This window comes from Capra hircus (assembly GCF_001704415.2).
Source record: "Capra hircus breed San Clemente chromosome X unlocalized genomic scaffold, ASM170441v1, whole genome shotgun sequence".
In the NCBI taxonomy this organism is placed as follows: Eukaryota; Metazoa; Chordata; class Mammalia; order Artiodactyla; family Bovidae; genus Capra; species Capra hircus.
Genome location: NW_017189517.1, coordinates 7,455,378 through 7,477,646, shown reverse-complemented (window position 1 = coordinate 7,477,646; position 22,269 = coordinate 7,455,378). Strand labels below are relative to the sequence as shown.

At 38.0% G+C, this 22,269-nt stretch overlaps 1 protein-coding gene across 5 annotated transcripts in view; it reads right to left on the bottom strand.

The window, feature by feature from the left end:
* Window positions 1–2,707: 2,707 nt before the first annotated feature.
* Window positions 2,708–22,269, bottom strand: part of ATP11C (ATPase phospholipid transporting 11C) — a 170,427-nt gene continuing 150,865 nt past the window's right edge. Inside the window, exons 26-30 of one of the 5 annotated variants that reach the window (XM_018044206.1) lie at window positions 21,626–21,691; window positions 18,461–18,564; window positions 14,922–15,075; window positions 14,736–14,802; window positions 2,708–5,263 (exon numbers count right to left, since the gene is read on the bottom strand). In XM_018044206.1, the coding sequence (XP_017899695.1) occupies window positions 14,773–14,802; window positions 14,922–15,075; window positions 18,461–18,564; window positions 21,626–21,691 (354 nt within the window). In that variant the 3' untranslated portion in view covers window positions 2,708–5,263; window positions 14,736–14,772. Of the gene's footprint in view, window positions 5,264–8,221; window positions 8,327–14,735; window positions 14,803–14,921; window positions 15,076–18,460; window positions 18,565–21,625; window positions 21,692–22,269 lie in introns of those variants that run through there. The other 4 variants (XM_018044203.1, XM_018044205.1, XM_018044207.1 and 1 more) reach the window with 4 other exon arrangements.

Here is a 22,269-nt window from a genome sequence, read left to right as displayed (position 1 = left end):
GAAATCCTAGCCTGGGGCATTCTGAGGGCACTTGCCTCAACCTTAAGGGCATTGGCATGACTCTTGTTCATGGTCTGATTTGGGTTAGACCATCGCATCCAGATGGGCCCACAGGAAAACTGACTTCAGTAATTTCCTCTTTAATTTTTGTAGACTCCAGCAGATATGCTTGAGAAGTGCTAGACAGACCGCAGGGTAGAGTAGCAGAAAACACATGGATTAGACCTAGGTTCAGTCCTGAGGGACCAGGGACAAGATAATTAACTTATCTGAGCCTCAGTTTCTTTATCTGTAAGAATCCAGAGTCTCATGATTAATCTCTACACAGAGCTGCTGTGAAGATTAAATGAAGTATGTTAAAAACATTCTGTAAAGTGCCATGCAGATATTTGTTAATAAATTATATTTTAGTCTTCTAGAGTCAACTCAATGCCTTCTCCCATTAATATCTGGTATACTTCATTATGTTCTAGCTTTATTTTTCAAATTATGATTTTGAAATAATCTGCAAAAACAGTGCAAAGAATTCTCATATACATACTCTCCACTCAGATCCCTCCAAATATATACAATCACAGCAAAATTTTAAAAATCAGGAAATTAACATTGATATAACCTATATATCACAAACTTCACCAATTACCCCACCAATGTCCCAATTTCTGGTCTAGGATCCGAGGATCACACGCTGCACTTGTTATCATCTTCCTTTCCTTCATCTGGGCATCCCTGGGTCTTGGTCTTTAATCATGTTAATAATGTTGATGATTACAAGCCAGTTAAAGTGTAGAATAGCCCTCAGTTTGGGTCTGATACTGTCTCATAGCTGATATCAAAAAAGAGTTAATACCTATTTCATAGGGTTGTGGGGATTACTAAAGGAGTGAATATATGTAAAGTCAGTGGAACAGTGCCTCACACATAGTAAATGCTACTTAAGTGTTAGCTTATATGATGAGCTAGGATTTTAGTGACTTTACTGGTAGGAAATCTGTCTTAACAAATTGATGAAGAGATCAAAGCAGCAGCAGGCATTTTAACTATGAACATCTGTTGCCTCTCCCTATCCAAAGAGCCAAGGCCAAAGACCCATGGCTAGCAGGAACTCTGCTCCACCAAGAGGGGCACTGTTCAGCCAGTGGCCTGCCCATAGGATGAGGACTTTTTTGCTCTACACAGCAGTGCTTTTTCACAGTAGGTCCACATACTAGGAACTGAGGCCACATTTCCTTACTCATCCATTGCTGGAAAAATGTGTCAAATTAAATAAAAAATGCTGTGAAATAATTAAGCCCCTCATTTTCCTGACAACTATTCCCAGAACTCAGGCTTTCAAGCTTCGTTAGTATGCACCCAGCGCTTCAGTCACCGACACATTCACTGAATAACCATAGTGATAACCTCAGCCCCTAACCTTTGCATTGCTTCTTACTGAAGAGGCCAAACCACTCAGTCCATCACAATACTTACTTCATTGGCCAATCCTGGGCAGACTCCACAGTGAGGCAGTGCCTTACCAGGCTGTATGGGGGAAGGGAAGGAAACCTAAATAGACTAACTCCAAGAAGGTAGAAAGAATCTAAGACACATGTATGAAAACTTGGTAAATGACAACTACTGATTACAAGTGTCAAAGCATCAACAAAACCCCTTAATATAAAAATACCAATGCATTTGTCTGGCTAGTAAATGTCATTTTACAAAGCAATTATGATCTTTTACCTCATATGCTGATCTTTTACCTCATTTGCTCTCCCCTCACCCCCAAGACACCACTTTACAGGTGAGAGAAAAGAGGATCTAGAGGGAAATGGCTCTTAGTGGCAAAGCTGAAACTTGAACTCATGTCTCACCTCCTCATAGAGCACATTTCCCACTTAACAAAAAAAGAGGAAATGCATTTTCTCAACGTAGGTCAAAGACTAACAGGATTAAAAGATGATAAAAATACAGAGACGGAAGTGTACAAATGTAATGAAACCAGCTACCCAGGTGACTAGTTTTTTAGGAGTCAAGGAGAGCAGGGTTTTTCAAGGAAAAGGGACACTCACAAGGCACTAGAGGCACGCTGAGCAACAACAGAGGGAAGGAACGGAGGGGGAGGGGTGCGAGGGAGAGAAAGATGTACACACACACACACACACTCTACTGTAAAATCCCTGCATCTTCGGCTACTTAAGAATCAAATGATTTCAGGAACTTCTCTGGTGGTCCAGTGCTAAGACTCTACACTCCCAATGCAGGGGTCCGGGTTCCATCCTGGGTCGGGGAGTCAGATCCTGCATGCCACAACTAAAGACCCAATGTGCTGCAACTAAGACCCGGTGCAGACAAATAAACCAATCAATATTAAAAAAAAAAAAAAAAGAATCAAATGATTTCAATGGGATGCAGACATGGACCATATATTGCACAATGTCCAACAAGTGGGTACTGCCTAGCACACAGCAACCTAGCAATACATATTTGCCTATTTAGCTGGACTTTTCTGTATACAGCAACCAGATCCAGCCTTATTCAGAACTCCCAAATATTGGAACGTCCCCAAATTAGTTCTGCCCTCAAATGCCAGTGTGCACGCAGAAATGGTCAGTCTTTTGTGAGCTGTACAGGCAAAGAAGAAAGTAGAAACTTATTTCCTATCACCAAATTGCTTCCATATTACTTTTATGTCAAACGGACCTTTACAAAAAAGAGACTGAAAATGTCAATTATATCATACCAAAGTTTATTGATTACATTGAACAAAATTTCTGTAATGAAAAAGGCAAGTTGCATTCATAAAAGATGGCATTCACATTCATTATAGAAAGCAATGATGTAAAAAATTGCTGAAGTGAAAAATGTAATATTGCAGTCCCATTTTGTAAGCTGAAAAATGATTTTGTCAACACTTGCATAAAATCTGCATTTATATACTGCATGTTATTAAAAAATTCCATCACTAAATTATTATGAATTTTGCAAATTTAGGCTTACATTTTATACTGTTGCTGGTGTAAATGTGGTAGATATGGAATTTATGTTTTCAGTTTAGTAGTAACATCCTTAAACAATGGACAACAGTTATGAAAACTATAAGGACAGTTTGTAGTTCAAAATTATTCAAATGATGGGTATATGATCCTATTATTACACTTTATCAGTTTCTCTGGTGCAAAATAAGGTGGTTAGATTGTAGTGATAGGAATACTGGATGGCTTACTTCTGCTAACCTCATGCCAACCCTTTTCTTTAGCTCATTAATAAAATATCTATCTTTAAAAAAGTCAAGTCAGGTCCCTTTCAAGAATCTAGGCCATATCACACATCACTGTCATCATGAATTTGAGCTGCAGTGTAATGTGTTCCTTATAAGACACGACTTTACATCCCCCTTACTTATCTTTCTTCCAGGTTGCAAGGAATTTTACATGCCACCAGTTATATTTCTGCTACCCTAGATATTTTGATTATGTCAAACCTCCAACGGTCTGCATTAAACAAGGCTCTCTAGTTAAGGTGGGCTCTTTGTATTCACAGTCTCTATAATTCTTATGTAAAACAATAATAATACAGCAACAATTATAAACACAAAAACAACAACAAAACATCAAAAGCTTTCCTGGCTCCGATTTTTAGCTCTTTGGAATAGGTAGAGAATATACTGACTTAGTTTCCAGCAGACTTCTTCAAATACTAGGCTACTAAAACACAGCACACTTAGGAAGGCGTGATGACACCTAACAAATACTCAAAAATAATACTGATAGATGGTAACAAATGAAATAATGAAAAAGGGTCGGTAATGATGGAATGGCTTCTGATAACTGAAATTATGTCCTTTCGAGAATTTAAGAAAAATTATACCTAAACATTAACACAAAATGTAAGTGGAAGAATCAAATATGTCATCTGGACTTTATAAATACATTGGCATAGACTGAATCTAATACTTCTCCAAATCAAGGTACAATATAAACACTAATAATAGTACAGGCATGCCAGAAAGACAACCAAAAATGGAAACTGGAACAAAAATACCTTTTAAAAGACCATTTCAATCTAGGAGTCAAATGTAGTCACTTATATCCAGAAACAAGTGTATGTTTAATTTTAACATTTAATAAAGACATATCACATTTATTTTTATGTTTTAAGTGAGCTCCTTAGGAGGCTATAATCTCCCTCTAGTCCAGTAAGTGGAGGATTTAACCAAGGTGAATCTCATGGTTTAGAGTTAGACCATTACTCTAGCCATGTTTCCTAAGAGAGACAATATTCATGTTCAGAGTCATGTTATGGACCCTTCCTCCTTCCCAAATTGCCAAGTTAAAAAAAAAGTGCTGCATATGTGCACAGATGCAACCTCTTTCAAATAGAAACTGTTAACAGTTTCAAACAAGCTATTCTTCCTTCTTCTCCACAAAAAAATTATAAAAGACTGATGTTCAGAATGGCATTTTAATGTAACTATGGGTTTGCCCATTTTACCTCTGATCCCAGTAAAACTAATATTGGAAAAATCTGTTATATCTTAACTATTTTGAGGGTCACTGAAGTGATTGGAAATGATTTCTTTTCAAATCTAGTAGTCTTCCACCCATTAAGTGTAATTCAGAAGAACAAAAATAAATTTTTTTGATTTTTGCAAAAATACCCAGGGTCAACATTCTTTCCACCTTTCAATGCACTATTTGGCAAGGATAATCAGCATGTAGGTGAACAGAAAGGATTAACTACTATCTGATGCATTGATTTAGCTCTTTTATATTTTCAAGTATTCCTTTCATATGTGGGAAAAATTTAAGATCATCATTCAGTAGGAACAAGAAATGTGATCCAAACAGCCTATTTCTTTTGCCAGGCAAAAAAGTAAGATTAGCAAAATCTATTCATTCCCATTGCATGACTTCTACTTTATTCTATCATATTTAAATCCATTCACAGAGTTCATGGGTTAAAAGAGAACCCATTTGGTAGTTATTCTATCTAAAGCCAGAAATTCTATATATTCTTGCTTTCAACTTTCATATAATTCATAACTTAGAGCTTTGGCCATAATGGCTACTTATAATAATTATAAATGCTTAAGAGAGTCATTTGGTATTTTACTGGACATTTATTCTGAACCTCAGACATAAGATAGTGGTTTAGTTAGTTGCATATCAAGTATCCTGAGATGATAACTTTTTGAAGTTGTTTCTTCATGCTTTCTCTTTTATCTGTAACCACTGTCAATATGCTTGTAGGACAATAACATAGGCAGTTCAAGATTCGGATTCTGAAAGATGTAAAATATATGGAGTTAAAACATTAATTTTAATAATAATGTGAAACCATCTGTTTAGCACTTAAAAAAAATAAATCATGTAGTAAATTTTGTTATGAGAGTAAACCAATTGTCTTAAAAAAGCTGCCAAGTTTTATTCACATGCTTGGGGAAAAAAGTGACACAGTAACCAGTTTTTAATCTTTTCTTCATCTGTCAGCTGAATAGATTCAGACTTGCTTTTTGCTTTTGGATTGCTCCAGGGTTCTCCTAAGAACTGTTACCACTAGGATAGCAGAGGCTTAGCTGACTAGGATCCCTTCTAGCTGTGAGCCCCACCCCATGAAAACAGGGATGTTTTATTTAACTTTTTGTCTCTAGCACCCAGTCCAGTGTCTGGCACACAGCAGGTGCTCAGGACAGGATGAATGAATGAACTGATTACTGGTTTTTGGTTGTGTTTATTATGACAAACTCTAATTTGAAAGATTGTTAAGAAAGCACTTTTACTTAAAGAAACATGTTTCCTCTCTATAATAGCTAAGTTAATTTTTTTCTGATAGATCATGTATCTATGAGTCAATTGACTCTTCTGTTTTCCCTATTCATTATCTTTTTAGAAAAGAAACCACCCTAAGAAATCTAGATTCTTCATCCTCTAAACACTATCACACACTATCATTAGGATGCTACATGAGAATTGGTGCCTGTAAATCAGGTATGTGGAGAAGTACAAGTCCTATTGTCAAGGAGGTGAACCTAACCTTAATTCAACACTCAAAAATTCAAATTTTAAAAACTTCAGTAGTGGAGGGCCTTAAGGGGTATACTATTTTCTTCCCCTTTTGGTGTACCTTCCTTGCCATTCTTGGACTAGAAGTCCTGTAGAATACCTTCTATTTCTTTTGATGTTTCATTTTCTTATACTGGGGGCTTCCCAGGTAGCACTAGTGGTAAAGAACCTCTTTGCCAATACAGGAGATATAAGAGACGCAGGTTCGATCCCTGGGCTGGGAAGATCCCCTGGAGAAGTGCATGGCAACCCACTCCAGCATTCTTGCTTGGAGAATTCCATGGACAGAGGAGTCTGGTGGGTTATAGTCCATAGGGTTGCAAAGAGTCAGACATGACTGAAGCAACTTGGGACACACACATATTCTCATATTAGTTCTTCAGGTAGCAGGGGCAAGTTGACGCTAACCAAAATAAGGCTGACATTCACATGAGAACTTATATAAGGAGTCAGGCAGTTTCCTTAACAAACAAGGGACAAACTCGGTGGCTAAACTAATTGCCAGATTTCTTTTCCTTGGAGAAGAAATAATGTTATATGAAAATATATTCCTAGAAGAAATAATTACTTTAAAAATAGAACAATCGTTTTTGAAACAAAACAAAACAAAACAAAACCTTACTTAGTTTTAACACTAGGAGTTAAGGCCCTGGAGAGACCAAAAGCAGTAGCAATGTCTGCTATCCAGCCTAGTCTCCCAAACCACAGACCAAGCTAAGTAAAGCAATCCAGGGGGATTAAAAAATTCACTAAAATACACCACACAACTTAGGACACGGCTATCTGGGACAAGATAGTCAAAGACTTTGAAGGCTACTGGGAACCAGACTCATTACTGAGGGAAAATATTTTGGATGGCTTCATCGACTCAATGGGCATGAGTTTGAGTAAACTCCAGGAGTTGGTGATGGACAGGAAGGCCTGGCATGCTGCAGTCCATGGTGTTGCAAAGAGTCAGACACGACTAAGCGACTGAACTGAGTCACTCCAACTGGGTAAAAGGAGGTAGACCGAGACAAAATGAGTCATCTCCCAAAATAACACTGCAGATACAGACTGTGATGAACTGTAGGAGATAGAAGAACCAATGGATTCAATCTTTTAGCTCAATTTTTATCCTTTGCTGAAGGGTAGGGAAGCTGATAGCTGATGAAAAAATGGGCCTATGAAGTGGCCTCACAATTGTTAGCATCAAAGTGAACTGATGTGCAATATCATTCATGATGATCATTAATTTTTATGTGTGCATGGAAGATGCCCTGCCCTAAGCTGTGTGGAATTGTTTCTAAGCTGACAAATTTGTAAACCTCATTCATGAAGTACTTTAAACGTCCATGGATGGATAAAACACCTTGAAAGGCCTGGGGTGACAGAGGCCCCTGCCTCTGTGGGAAACAGAATACACATACAGGAGTCAACTTCAAAAATTCCTCCCATGGCATATCAATTTCTTCCAAATATTTTTTTGGGGGGGGAGGTAAATGAAATAACATGTTATATGATGAATATACTCACTTTTGGAAAAAATAATTATGATGCATTCTAAATCATTAGGCTAGCATCCCCCTGAATGGCTAGGAAAGCTTTCACCTTCGAAAGTTGAAATACTTAGCTTGAATAAAACTTGACACTACAAAAAGTGATTAGAGTAGATTGGTTCATTACCATACACTTGGGGATCAGACATTTACAAGGACATAAATATATACCTGCAAACACAGACATAGCACATGGAGGTGCAGACACATTGAATTATTTCCACATAATTCCCAAAAGAACATGCAATACTAAAACTGACTTGATATTATACAGATGCAATTTTGGAATATTTATTTTTAATTTTCCAAATGATCTTCTAAAATCCAATTATATTTCCTGATCAGTGGTAACAAGCATTTTCATGTGATGCCATGAAAACATGCCCCTTACAAATTAAATATATTATATTACTCTTCAGCTCTGGAAAATGGATAAAATTTTATTTTGGGGCTCAGCAAATTTAAAATATGTATTTCCCCATATTCCAAGTAATGCATCTTTATATTTTTTCAAAGAATAGTATAAAGTTCACCACACCAACAGCAGAGAAAATTTAGAGAGTGATATTTTCATTTTTTGTTTATAATGCTGTTAATCTGTTTCTTTAAAGCCAGCCCACTTGTTTTAACACTAGGTACCTGTTAAAATATATTAGATTCATCTGAGAATGTTCGTAAAAGAAGAGGTCTGACTGAAGGTCTGGTGGATAATGAGTCAGATGCCTTTTTACAGCTTAGATTGCTCTGTAATAGTGAGGTAAAGATACTTAAAGCATTTAAAGATTGGTAACCTACCTGGTGATAAAAATGTAGGAAGAAAAAAAAAACCATTTCCTATAAGACTACTCTTCTGGCCAAAAGTACACATGATTATACTATAGCAAATGCATAACATTTAAATGAGTACACTTAAAGACCTAAGAAAGTCTCCACCTCAAATTGAATTGTTTTCATGGTAGAATACAGACATTAGTAGTACGTGGCAAACTTGAGTTTTTGAAATGGTAAGTTATGTGGTAGATGAAGGCAATATGGTTTGATTAGTAAACCTTACCATCCTTTTGGTGAACACCTCTGAGAGTTGTTCCGGTACTCTGAGTGTACTGAACAAAGAGAAATTTGTGCAAAACATTCCTGCCTTAGTGAACAGACTAGCTCTAACACTCTGTGGCTTCTACTGTGTACCAGGAACCAGTGGGACTACAGACCTACAGTCCAGGTTTTTGATTCTCCATTGTGACAATTGAGAAGGTGAACAAATGATTAAAGGAAAATGGCAAAATATTAAGTATCAAGTAGAAGATATAAAGATGAGTCATGAGAATCTTTCATAAAGAATCAGAAAATGTTGTCAAGCAAATGAGAATGCAAGCAAGTTGGTACATTAAGAAAGGAAGTCACCTTATTCACTCCAAGAGAAACTGTGATTGCTGGAAGTTTGAGAAAGCATGAAGATAGTAGATGTTCCTGAGGAAGGGAGGCGTTTCGTTACCTTGTTCACAATTGCACAAAAGGTGGAAAATTGCAGTAGAAAAAAGAGAAATGCAGAAACCAAAAAGAAAGAAAAAAGTAAATATTCTCTGAAATGTAAGACATTTAAAAAGAAACCTTGAGAATTAGAAGTCGAAATGACATTAGTTTTAAAGACGTTACTTTCTGAAGTAAAAGAGAGTTAGGAATAGTTTATTGTATGAGCAAACTGCTATTTCTCTGTATATCAATTTAAAAACTTTTGGTTCATGGGAATATTGACTATTTTGAATAAAATAATTTAAAAGTATGTTTCTCACTGAAATAAAGCTCATCTCTAATCATTAGTTCACTAATTTACACTGTTTAAAATTCAATGATCAAAGAGCTATGCTCAGGATCTATCACCGACCTATCTTCAAGTAACTATCTCATCTTGTCCAATTGCACACATGTAATACGGACTGACTGTCCTTGGGCATTTTCAGGTTAAAAACCTAATCAAAACTAAATAATGGAAAAACTGTTGGTGAAACCACACTTTAGTACCATTTACCTCTGAACCAAAGCTTAATTCCTTTATTCTAACATAATTTCATTGGTTTCCCCTCCTTTTTCCTGTAGAGACTCTTTAAAAGCGTTGCCTGAAAAGCTATGAATTTTTCCTTTAAAACACTAAAAAGTGAAAATCAGTGACTTAAAGTTTAGTTAGAAAACCTAAGAGGTTAGTTTTTTCCCCCTTATTCTGTGCCTGAAGCTGTAGGCTATGCTCTAGCAAAACAGATGAGTGGTGAACTATGCGGATGAGCTTAACAATTCTGCTAATCAAGATTACCCATATTATCTACTTAGCAACTAACAGAAATAGGCTTAACAAAAAGAAACCAGCTAAAGCAACACATATATCTAGCAGAGTCTAATAAACGTTTATGCTTCCAAAGGAAAAATTTTGTTTATTCATATATGCTTTAACATAACTACATTTCTCCTGTTCATAATTTACCTTAATAAAGTTGGTGACATGTTGGTAACATGCAAATTACCAATTGATAAAAGCTAGAGAGATTAATATTTAGTTTCTGAGAAAATTTTTTAATTGTTTGCCTTCTCTTTTGTAGGCAAAAACCTTGCAACAAGATTAACATGATACCAAACCCCCCACCCTGTGTTTAAAATACAAGCCCATCTATTTAAGAGTGTAACTTGAAACACATTTTGGTGTGCTCAGAACCTTGTATCCAACTGTCAGAGATAAAAGTTTCTCTATGAAGTAGAAATTTTAGGGATTTATAGGCTACTTTATAAAGGAAAACAGAAATATGAGAGTACAGAAGGCAGTAGAGAGCATGAAAAGAGTAAAGCAATAAAAAATTGATACAGCCAGCAACTGGTTGGGGGCAGGTAGCGGGGGTAGAAGCTTGAGAGATAACAAACAAAATAGTATGAAATTTCCACATTCCTTTGCAGTCATCTAGGGAGCTTTGACACTGGCTCAATTAGCAGTCTGTCAAAGAGGCCAATGCATAAAGGTCCACCTCCACAGCCACGATGTTAAGATTCAACTTTATTTTTGTCTAATCTAGATCACTGGAGAAGGCAATGGCACCCCACTCCAGTACTCTTGCCTGGAAAATCCCATGGATGGAGAAGCCTGGTAGGCTGCAGTCCATGGGGTCGCGAAGAGTCGGATGCGACCGAGCGACTTCCCTTTCACTTTTCACTTTCATGCATTGGAGAAGGAAATGGCAACCCACTCCAGTGTTCTTGCCTGGAGAATCTCAGGGACAGGGGAGCCTGGTGGGCTGCCGTCTATGGGGTCGCACAGAGTCAGACACGACTGAAGTGACTTAGCAGCAATCTAGATCACAGGGCTGTTAACCTTAGAGCTCATGGTTGTATGAGACACTGTAAGGATTTCAATAGTCATCATCAGTCACCATTGTTACTAAAGTGCTTTCTCTGGGAATTTTGCTCAGATACCTGACATTCTTCCTTCTCCTGGCTGCCACTCTGAAAGAGCTCCCTATGTAACTGAATGTTTGCTTTTGTTTGTGCAGATGCCACCTGCAAGGTATAGCCATGTTGCTGCATCCATTCTCATTACATTATAGTGTTTCCGTGTCTACTAGGCAAAATCAAGCCTCCTTTGGATCATGGTGGTTTCCATGGGAAAATTTAACATAAAGATACGTGGAAAATTCCTCTGCCTGAAGTGGTAACTGGTATTCACTAGTTGGCTAGAGGGTCCAGGTGTATTTTATTGATTAAGAGCCAGCCCAACAAAAGTGCTGAGAGGGGACACGGCTTTTTGAAGTGCCCCAAATCCTAAACTTTACATTTCCTTTGAAGTGTTATCTGCTGTACCCACTGTTCAGTGCTCAATGATAATTTCATCATATACTTGCTGGCAGCGTAAAGCTAAAGAAAAGCCCTATGATCCTTAATGATGGGATTTTAGCTCAAAAATTAACTATATTGCTGAAAATAAGGGTGTGAAAATGTATTTACCTCCTGTGTTAAACGACTGAGGGAATCTATTTTCGAAGATAGCAGAGTTCTTTTATACTGCTAGTATCAAGACAGAACTCAGCTATGGTGGGGGCTGCCAGACTGGCTTTTTTATCAGAGGCTTCTGGAGGTAGTGACTTGGACCCTGAGATGGCTCAGCTGTGTTACAAGCCATATTATTGACTCTACTATTCTGTTTATACCTGCTTCCAGAAGTGTTCCAAATAAATCCCTTTATAACTCAACTAGAGTGAGAGCTTCCTGTGAGCTGGAACGACCAACCTAGCACAGCAGCTAGCTTATCCTGGACCCTCGGGCAAAGTGTTCTGAATTGAATAGAATTCAACAGAAGGCTGCTTCTACAACAGTTAAATGTAAATGGCTTAGCTTCCTTCTCAAATGCCATGGAGACATTTTCTCTATCCACTACCGAGTTCCCTTCTTAAAGCAGCTGCCAAGACTCACAGGCAGATAGCACTGGCAGTCTACTTGCCACAGGCATTTCTGGCTCTCCCTGCAAAAGATCTGACCCTTACTGGTTGAGTTCAGGGGGATCTTCTACTTCTAGCTAGGGACACACACTCTACCCCATTAGGAAGCCTCTCAGGAATGAGGTGGATCCAGTGTAAAAGAATCTTTTGCTGTTCTTTAAATGAGGCCAATGTCTTAGCAAGGGATACTGAATAAGTAGGAAGTCACCCTGAATGCCAGATTGTTGCTCACTGAAGTGTGAGTTGCTCAGTCGTGTCCAACTCTTTGCAACCCCATGGACTGTAGCCCGCCAGGTTCCTCTGTCCATGGAATTCTCCAGGCAAGAATACTGGCGTGGGTAGCCATTTCCTTCTCCAGGGGATCTTACCAATCCAAGGATTGAACCTGGGTCTTCCACAGAGCAGGCAGATTCTTTACCATCTGAGCCACCAGAGAAGCCTTTAAGATACTCTTTCTTTGAAGAAAGATCTTTGAAGTGGCCTCTGCCTCTTTGATGTGGCCAACTAGAGCCTTGTGTAAATAGACATGACTTATCAGAGTAGTCATGGCTGCCATGTTTCAGTTGCCCTTTATGCATTGATATGCACTACTTTGCTCTTGCATTTTCTCACAAGGGGGTGGAAAAAAGGCAGTGCTGATGAGTGCCCACAATGTTCTGTCTCATCTGCAAGTTTCAAAATTTCATAGGGTCTGAAAAACCATTTAGCCTTTCAGACTTTGGATGTTAAAGAGAGATGTTCATCAGTAGGTGGTTCAACACATGTTCACTGGTTCAATGACGACAGGAATAAATGAATGAATGAATGAAGGTGATTATGGAAATTCTCCTGGTTGTTCTAGCACATCAGCATGCCAAGCTACAGCACAGACACTAGAATTCCTCCTATCATGGACATAATTCATGGCAAACAAAGTTCATGCTGAACCCTGGAAATACTCTATACTGCTAAGTGAAAAGGGCTGCAGGCCCAGAACTCCATGCTTTCTTTCCACAGAAGTCTGGAATCTGCTGTTTGCATGGAAAGAAAATGTTCTAAGTCTTTATCATCTGTGACTGCCTTGTAGCATCCCTCCATTTAATGGCCATTTAATTTATGTAAGTCACATCCAGCCAGTGTCATTTTTTTTAAAGGGCCTATCGAAGAGGATAAAATATTATGTTTGAAGGTTTTGATTTCTGAGATTTTTTGTCTCATCTTTACAGGATGAAGCTTTGTCAATTTATAAGTTGGCTGTGAGCCATTGTTTAGCATGAGCTCCATTACCTCAAGTAAGAAAAACATCAAGGAGCTCCTCAGAGTGCATTTCCAAATAAAGAGATCCTTTGTAGACAAATCTCTATTATGACAAGGCACCAAAATATTTCTTACCGTGACATTTTTAAAATTTGGTTTCATACAAATTGCCATTTGAGCCGTTAGAGAAGTAACCTGTTACACCCCTGTCCAACTGGTATTTAAGGTATAATCAGACAAATAAATGCCACTTTACCATTCTAAGACTAAACACCAGGCTGGAGGGAGTCAGTAGCTGGTCTAATGGAAGAATTAGAGAGATTAAGGTGGTTTTAGTTGGTTAATGTTACAGTGTCCACTTTCATCTATAAGGCATGCAGAAGCATGGAATTAAGGCCAGTTCTGACCACCTAACCATATAGTGATTGGCCAGTTTATACCACGAATCAATGTGGCTTGTGCCACTGATCATCTGTTGTTTTTCATTGGGGTTGATACTGACTTGGATCATGAAGCTTCTGTTTTATACACCCAATCACTGAAGATTTTTCCCACTATAGACATTTTAGTTCCCTATTCTATATGATGTCAACCACTGGAATCTACCAATAGGAAAAAATTTAAAAATTAAAAATCAAGACAAACCAGTTTTCTGGCTAAACTGGCAAATTTAATCAAACAGATCAGGTAGATATACTTTACACTACTTCTTGAAAATACTGCCTTAGAGGGGCTATAAGATCTAATTGGTGTCAGTATGATTGAAATAGGGTTTTGTTGGGCAAAATTAGCTAGTGTTGGCAGGAATATGACATATTTACTTAACCTGTAGGTCAAAATTTGCCAGAAGTTTTATTTTTCTAGACTAATCTACCTTTTTTCAGTTTAAAGGCTTTTTAAGAAAGGTTCAACAGATATCAGACAATGCAGGTCCAAGCGATTAGGCTGACAGAGGATAATAACTTCTCATTGCTGCAAAAAATTTACCATATAAGCAGCAAAAATAAAAACACACTCATAAAACCATCTTAAATTTTTACAAGTGTGTTTGAGAGGGGAAGGATGTAGAAACCACATCCAGGGAATTCTCTTTGGTTTAAATATATGTTGGACAGACAGGGCTAGAAGCAACACAGAGATTAAGCAGCACTATAATTAAAGGAAGGGGAAAGGTTTGAAAGAGGCAAATTGGGATTATCAACTGAAAAAAAAAAAAAGTCTGCAAACAACCCACAGGGAAATTTCTAAGGTTAAAGCTGGAATGCTTTGTTTAAAAAAAAAAAAAAAAAAAAAAGCTGAAACGTTGGTGTGGACATTCCCAGCATGAAAATTCTAGGCTAAATTAAAAAAAACATCATTTTTTCTGTTTAAGTTCCATATGGAGCATATGAGATACTCCATATGGATCACTAAAGGTCACATAGAACACTATTAAGGAATCTACTTACCACCTGCATTGGATAACGAAGTTTTTTAATATACTTTTTATGCAGAAGAGGAAATTAAGTGATGAACCTGTAAGGAGGGGTTTAACATGCTGTAACTAAGGCAATTCTCTAAATAAAGATTTTAGTTCACGGCAGATATTGAAGCCCCTTACAAAAATCAGGTTATAATATAAAGTTAGTTCTTACCCTGGTACTTCTTCTTCTTACACTCCTTAATACAATCCTGAGCATCTCAGGGGAAAGGCTGACAAATATTAGAAGAATTATGGTTAACCATATGGATACAGATGACAGCATTTGAGCAAATATGAAATACATTCTCTGTTGTTTCAAGAATGGCCTAGAGTGGAAAGAGAATACATAATGGAAAAGCAAATCAGTTCCTGTTATATGAAATAGAAATGTTACTGAAACTAACTGTTGTATTTAAAAGGAATCCTCATTATATACATTAATAAAAATAATCTTTAGAACGACCAAAAGTAGTAAACATATTTCATTTACTAAATGTTTGGAAAGAAAAGGGATGATAATCAAAGGGGAAAATGCACTTGACTTGAAAGTAATCAAAGAGATAATAAAATGCACTTGACTTGAAAACAACAAAGCGATCTATTTTAAGGTTGCCAACTGGAGAGTATTTATTTGCATTAGAAAATGCTGGCACTTCTGACATATTCAAGAGAAATGATGATTAACTTTATGTTAACAAACATTTTACTTCCTTGGCTGTTTTATTAATGTAAGAAAGGATTTGTGCTCTACATTAAAGACATTTTTATTACCACTGCCCCACCTCTGCAAAACACCTATGTAAGCATAATAAGGACTGTAGTTTTTCTCTCTCAAATGTGAGAAATCTACCATTCTCATCTACAAATATATACTGAGAACCAGAGTGTGCAAAGTAGGTTGTCAGAAGAATATTGCTAATCATACATTAAGCCTTGGGGTCCAGAAATCCAGGAGGATGCTACATTCTGCCGAGTTTAGTCATCCACTGAACCATTAGGTGGCCACTGAGAAGTCCAGCCAGTTGCCCATCCTTATCTGAGCTGAACCACTGAGAGACTCACTAAGGTAGCATGAATGTTGTCTGAAGCTGAGGTGGAGGAAGTACAAAGCAGCTGCTCGAGCTCAGGGAATGTACCAAACTATCCTTGGATTAGGAGCCTTAGGTATGTAAGTGGCTGGTCCCATTTAGTAGATGACAAATAGTGCTCACTGAAGATAATGGAAAAGCAAATCAGTTCCTGTTATACGAAACAGAAGTGTTACTGAAGCTGCCTGTTGCATTTTAAAGGAATCCTCATTATGCACATTAATAAAAATAAGATGATACACTGGTTTCTCATTTAAACACTGATGTTTGTGCACTGTCATGCAACATAACATGATCACATCAAGCTCATGGCTCTACACAGATGAAGACTAGACTGTGGAATATATGTGGACCCACTACCCACTAGATTGTGGGGATTCCTCGTAGCTCAGTTGGTAAAGAATTTGCCTGCAATGCAGGAGACCCCGGTTCGATTCCTGGGTCAGGAAGATAGGTTACCCATTCCAGTATTCCTGTGCTTCCCTGGTGGCTCAGTTGGTCAAGAATCCGCCTGCTGTTTGAGACTTGGGTTGGATCCCTGGGTTGGGAAGATCCCCTGGAGAAGGGAACAGCTACCCACTCCAGTATTCTGGCCTGGAGAATTCCATGGACTGTATAGTCCATGGGGTCACAAACAGTTGGACATGACTGAGTGACTTTCACAGGGCACTAGATTGCGAGAATAGTAAGGTGGAGAAACTTAAGAGTTTTCTAGGGCTCCTACCATAGAGAAAAGATTTCCACAGAGCTCAAGTTCCACTCTAATGTAGAAGAACACCCTGACCAGGCAGCTAAGACACAGTAAGGGTCCAGCAGACAATTCTGACTGCTAGTTACTGGGTATTCCTTTGCATAGTACCCATAATACTCTGTTTCTAAAAGCTCCACAGTTTTCTTTCTGATTTTGACAGCATCTATGGAGTCTTGTAAGGGAGCAGTCAAAAACAAAAGATATTATTTTTAGAAGGGGTTTGGAGCTCAGAAATCATCCTCACTGCCTGTCCCTGAAGAGAGGTGAGTCATCATGCCTCAGGGTTGAGCGTGTCTGGAGACTAGCTGTAATCAGCATTCAGCTGAAGTTTTACAATTTCTAGTCACATTTTGTTGGTTGATTTATGATTAATATAAATTTTATATTCATGGAGTAGCTCAACTCAGACAGGTCTACTTAAGGACAGCACTAGAGGCAAGAAAGTAAAACAAAGATTTATTCACATTTCATTTTTAGTCAGCATCTCTAATCAATAGAAACAGGTATGACAATATTTTAAATCGTGTCAAGGATTTGTTTTAATCAATAAGGAACAGTCTGGAGAGAGTGAGAAACTGGTTCAGTTTGCTAGAAACATTTCATTCTTGAGGAAATTTTGCACAATTAGTTCAGATGCTGATTACACAGATTCCTAGACAGAATTATGGTCCTGTGGGCAGATCTTACTATTGTATATCATATTTGGTTAATCAACTTTGATGCATTTATATATTATTAAAAAAAATAGAGACTTCCTTCAGTGTCACTGCTTCAAATAAAGGTGTCAAATAAATGCTGTAAGTATACTTTCTGGAGTTGCTACTTTTGTAAGTGATTCGGTTTTCCATATTTTTATTACTTGAGCCCTTTATTTTAAAAAGCTTTCCAAAACAGGACGAGTTTCTTCTAATTAAGTCTCAAGGGACATAAACATGGTCCTCTGTGATAATGTGGAATGTTTTGTAAGTACAATTTTGCTCAAACTAGTGAAAATATGTATGCCTGGAATTTCAACCAATGGCTTGCTTTAGCCCTGTTCTCTGCTGCTGGTTTCCTTGTCAGGGGAAATCACCACTGAATGAAAACAACTGTGATATTTAAAAATAAAATACAGGCCTCTGGCAGTAAGGAAAGGAGATGAAACTCTGATTTTACTTTCTAATGACTCTCCCAATCACAGCTTATGTGTACTCACTGGACTCTCATCTTCTTGAGGCAGGGGTATAGTCTATTCACTGCTATATCCCATAGAGTGCCTCTCGCAAAATGGATTCTGCATAAACATCTACTGAACCAAGATGAATGGAATGAACTTTAAATCCAAGCTGCAGAGTCCACCTTTACCTTCCCCAAAACAATGGGATGGTGATTTCAAGATATAACCACCCTCTGAGTATTCAGTGATATATATTCTGTACCTTGAGCACATCTGCAGTAGCAAGAATGAGAGTGATATACCATAAAGGGAGAATAGGGTCCACATGGATAAGGCTGTATCTATTGGCCACTACACTGTGCAGAAATTTCATAGGATGAGTATTTCCACTGGAAATCATACTGGAAAGGACATGCTAGAAATTAGTTTCACTTCACAAAGAGATGTTTATATACCTTCAAGCTGAAAGATTTGCACAAGGGCTACCAGAAGGAAGGCCAAAAAGTCTTTTGAGTAATTTGTGCAGTCTATAAACTTACATTTAAAATCTCACCTGAAATTAGCAGCATTACTGGCTGGAAGTAACTTCCAGCCCATTAATATTGAAGATTTGTCATTTTATATAATCAAAACTTTAAAAGTATAATTAATGTTGGCATATACAATATACATATTCTTAATATTTACATATCACTTCCACATGTTTAGTTGCTTACCATATAATTCCTCCCCAGAAGAATGAGAAAAATACATAAAATGCTAAAGAACCCCAAATCACAAGGTGGTTGATCCATGTCCAGAAACGAGTATCCAAGGCGAGCTGAAAAGATACAACACAGGAAATTTCATGATGTGTACACACCACACCAGGCAGTGTCCTGTGGCATTCAATAACTCATACATGATACCCGTGGGAAGCTTGGGCCAGGCAACAAAAGCCAAACAGCACTAGAATAACAGAACCCAGACTTCCCAAAGAGCTCTGCCCCAAGATATTTAGACACCAGAGTACAGGCATAGAGGTGTGGACAAGCAAGTACCCACTGCAGATGCCTCACTACTGAAGGAAGGACAAGGAATGAAATCATGGTAAGATCATGGACACTGGAGCCCCCATGTCCTTAAGTGGTGGTGGTCAGGAAGCTGATGGCAGAAAGAGAAGGCCTAACTGGTGGAGGCAGGTATACCGAGGATCAGGAGAAGAGGGAAAGAGTAGCTAGGAAGAAAGACCAACTACACAAAGGAGTCATGAGACCTCAAACACAACATAAGGGAGGTTACTAAATGCAAAGGCAACTAGTTCTACATATCAGGCATCATGGAACCACAGACTGCGGGTCTATGTAACATGCCTTTCAACTGCAAACCCCACAGCTACTCCATTGAATCAATAACCTTTTCAGCTGCCTAAGATTTTAATCCTTTCATGTTTCCTCCAGGACTGATTGTTTCTTCTGACTGTGGCACCTGGGATTTTCACATGCAATCTAAAAATAAAAAGTATGGTCCACTCTGCTTTCTTAAAATTTCTGGGCCACAATGCTTACTATCCAGGGCATTTCCTTCTTGAAGAGGAGGTGGTGTCCGTTTTGTTACTTGCTGTTCTGACACCCTGCTCCTCAGCTCTCTGTTAACAGTCGCTCATTCATAAATAGGATATTGATAACATTGTGAATGCAGCCCAGTCTTGAACCCCCTCCACCCCACCCCCCACCAAGCTACTAGGAAACATGTCACAGTAATACTCATGCAAAGAAGACAGACTGGATGGCTTTTCAGAAAAATGTGGCAGTAAGGCCAACTTTAACTATGAAGGGTGCTTGAAGGCCCTGGGGCCATATACAAGGCCAGGGGTAAAAAAGGGTGAAGAGAATCCCCTTTTAAGTCATGATCCTATGAAATATAACAGTAAATAATAATAATTAGCATCTATTGTACCAATCTCATTCTATGTGCCAGACACTACTTTAACTGCTTTATACATATTCACTAATTGACTTCTCATAAAAAAATCCCAGTGGAGGTAGGTGGTCCTTTTATTTCTATTTTATAGAAGAGGAAATAGAAGTGCTGAGAAGCAAGGTCACTTGCCCAAGGACACCAAGCTAGTAAGTGGCTAAACTGAGTTGAATTGTAACATTTTCTAGCAAGCCTAAAATATCACTGAAATAGTACATGAAGAATGCAAACACGTTAGTTCTATTCAGTACGACAAATGGACCATGTTAGTCAATTATACCTCTGAATCTAGTTCTGATCAATGGGCAGAATGAAATTCATTTAAAGCTACTCATTCTTGGACTCCATGTGAGGTGTTTATTACTGGAATGATCAAAATAATTTGATTATACCTTCAACTGTAACGGTGGCCCAACTCATGAGTCTTAAGGGCAGTATTCAGCATACAGCATTATTACATGGCTGCATATTAATGACAACAATTTTGCCAAAACTGCTTTCCTTGTATGTTATCTGCCATATATTCTTATGCATTTCATCACTAATATGGGTAAATTTCAGTGATGAACACATTATATGAGATATCATCACTACCAAGCTCTTTGGCATATGTATTTTGCTCACGGACACCTATTTTCAACTGTCTTAAGTATCCAAATTCCTTTAAGGACTGGCCTTCTTAAACAGATATATAACTTCAAAAAATATTCAAGTATTTATGCAAATCAAAACCACAATGAGGTACCATTTCACGCCAGTCAGAATGGCTATGATCCAAAAGTCTACAAGCAATAAATGCTGGAGAGAGTGTGGAGAAAAGGGAACCCTCTTACACTGTTGGTGAGAATGCAAACTAGTACAGCCACTATGGAGAACAGTGTGGAGATTCCTTAAAAAACTGGAATTAGAACTGCCATATGACCCAGCAATCCCACTGCTGGGCATACACACTGAGGAAACCAGAATGGAAAGAGACACGTGTACCCCAATGTTCATCGCAGCACTGTTTATAATAGCCAGGACATGGAAGCAACCTAGATGTCCATCAGCAGATGAATGGATAAGAAAGCTGTGGTACATATACACAATTGGCCATTAAAAAGAATACATTTGAATCAGTTCTAATGAAGTGGATGAAGCTGGAGCCGATTATACAGAGTGAAGTAAGCCAGAAAGAAAAACACCAATACAGTATACTAACACATATATATGGAATTTAGAAAGACAGTAACAATAACCCTGTATGCGAGACAGCAAAAGAGACACAGATGTATAGAACAGTCTTTTAGACTCTGTGGGAGAGGGAGAGGGTGGGATGATATGGGAGAATGGCATTGAAACATGTATAGTATCATATATGAAATGAATCACCAGTCCAGGTTCGATGCATGATACTGGATGCTTGGGGCTGGTGCACTGAGATGACCCAGAGGGATGGTACGGGGAGGGAGGAGGGAGGGGAGTTCAGGATGGGGAACATGTGTATACCTGTGGTGGATTCATGTTGATGTATGGCAAAACCAATACAATATTGTAAAGTAATTAACCTCCAATTAAATAAATTTATATTAAAAAATAAAAATAAATAAAAAATATTCAAGTATTTAACATGGAAAGACACACACACTCACAGTACATTTATATACCACTTCTCATAACATCTCAAGAACAGCAGGAACAAAGGAAGAGATTTCCAATATAAGTATCGTGTATTAAAAAAAAAAGAGGATAGACAATATACTGGGAAAAAAAGGATCACAAATAGTATACAAATGTCCAAATCTCTAATACCACACATAATTTTAATGAGCATTCAGACTTGAATAACAGCTCACAGTAAAAATTAAGATATATTAGTATAAGACCAGAAAGTATTAAAAAAAAATATGGTGTTAAATATATTTGAATAATAAAAATCTAACCTTCAGAGTTACGGTGAATACTAAGATTGTAAAAATAATGGTTCCAAAAGTCCAGTTTCCATATACCTGAAAAACATTCAACAATTACATGTACCATGAATACACAAGCCTGCTTAAAACAATAAACAGCCAGTTTAATCTTGTGTGTAACTGACAAGGATTTTTGTATAAAGTGTTTAGGGAAATACCTGCTCAAAAGATCAGGCCAATATGTTGGCTTTTACTGTGAGCCTAAATTTTTTTGAAGAGGTACACCACATGTGTGGTTGGTAGGGTTTACTTCATGATTCCATGTAGCACAAAACAAAGAACAGACTAGCATGATACAGGCAGGAAAAATTCTGTTCCACTACCAGTAACGTTCGTAAGACAACTCATTTGGATGTCTCCTGTCTCTACAGAGTTTGATATGGGCTTTTCCTGTCATATTGCTCTGAAAGTGAAAGTCACTAAGTCATGTCTGACTCTTTGCGACCCCATGGACTATACAGTCCATGGAATTCTCTAGGCCAGAATACTGGAGTGGGTAGCCTTTCCCTTCTCCAGGGGATCTTCCCAACCCAGGGATCAAACCCAGGTCTCCGGCATTGCAAGTGGATTCTTTTCCAGCTGAGCCACCAGGGAAGCCCAAGAATACTGGAGTG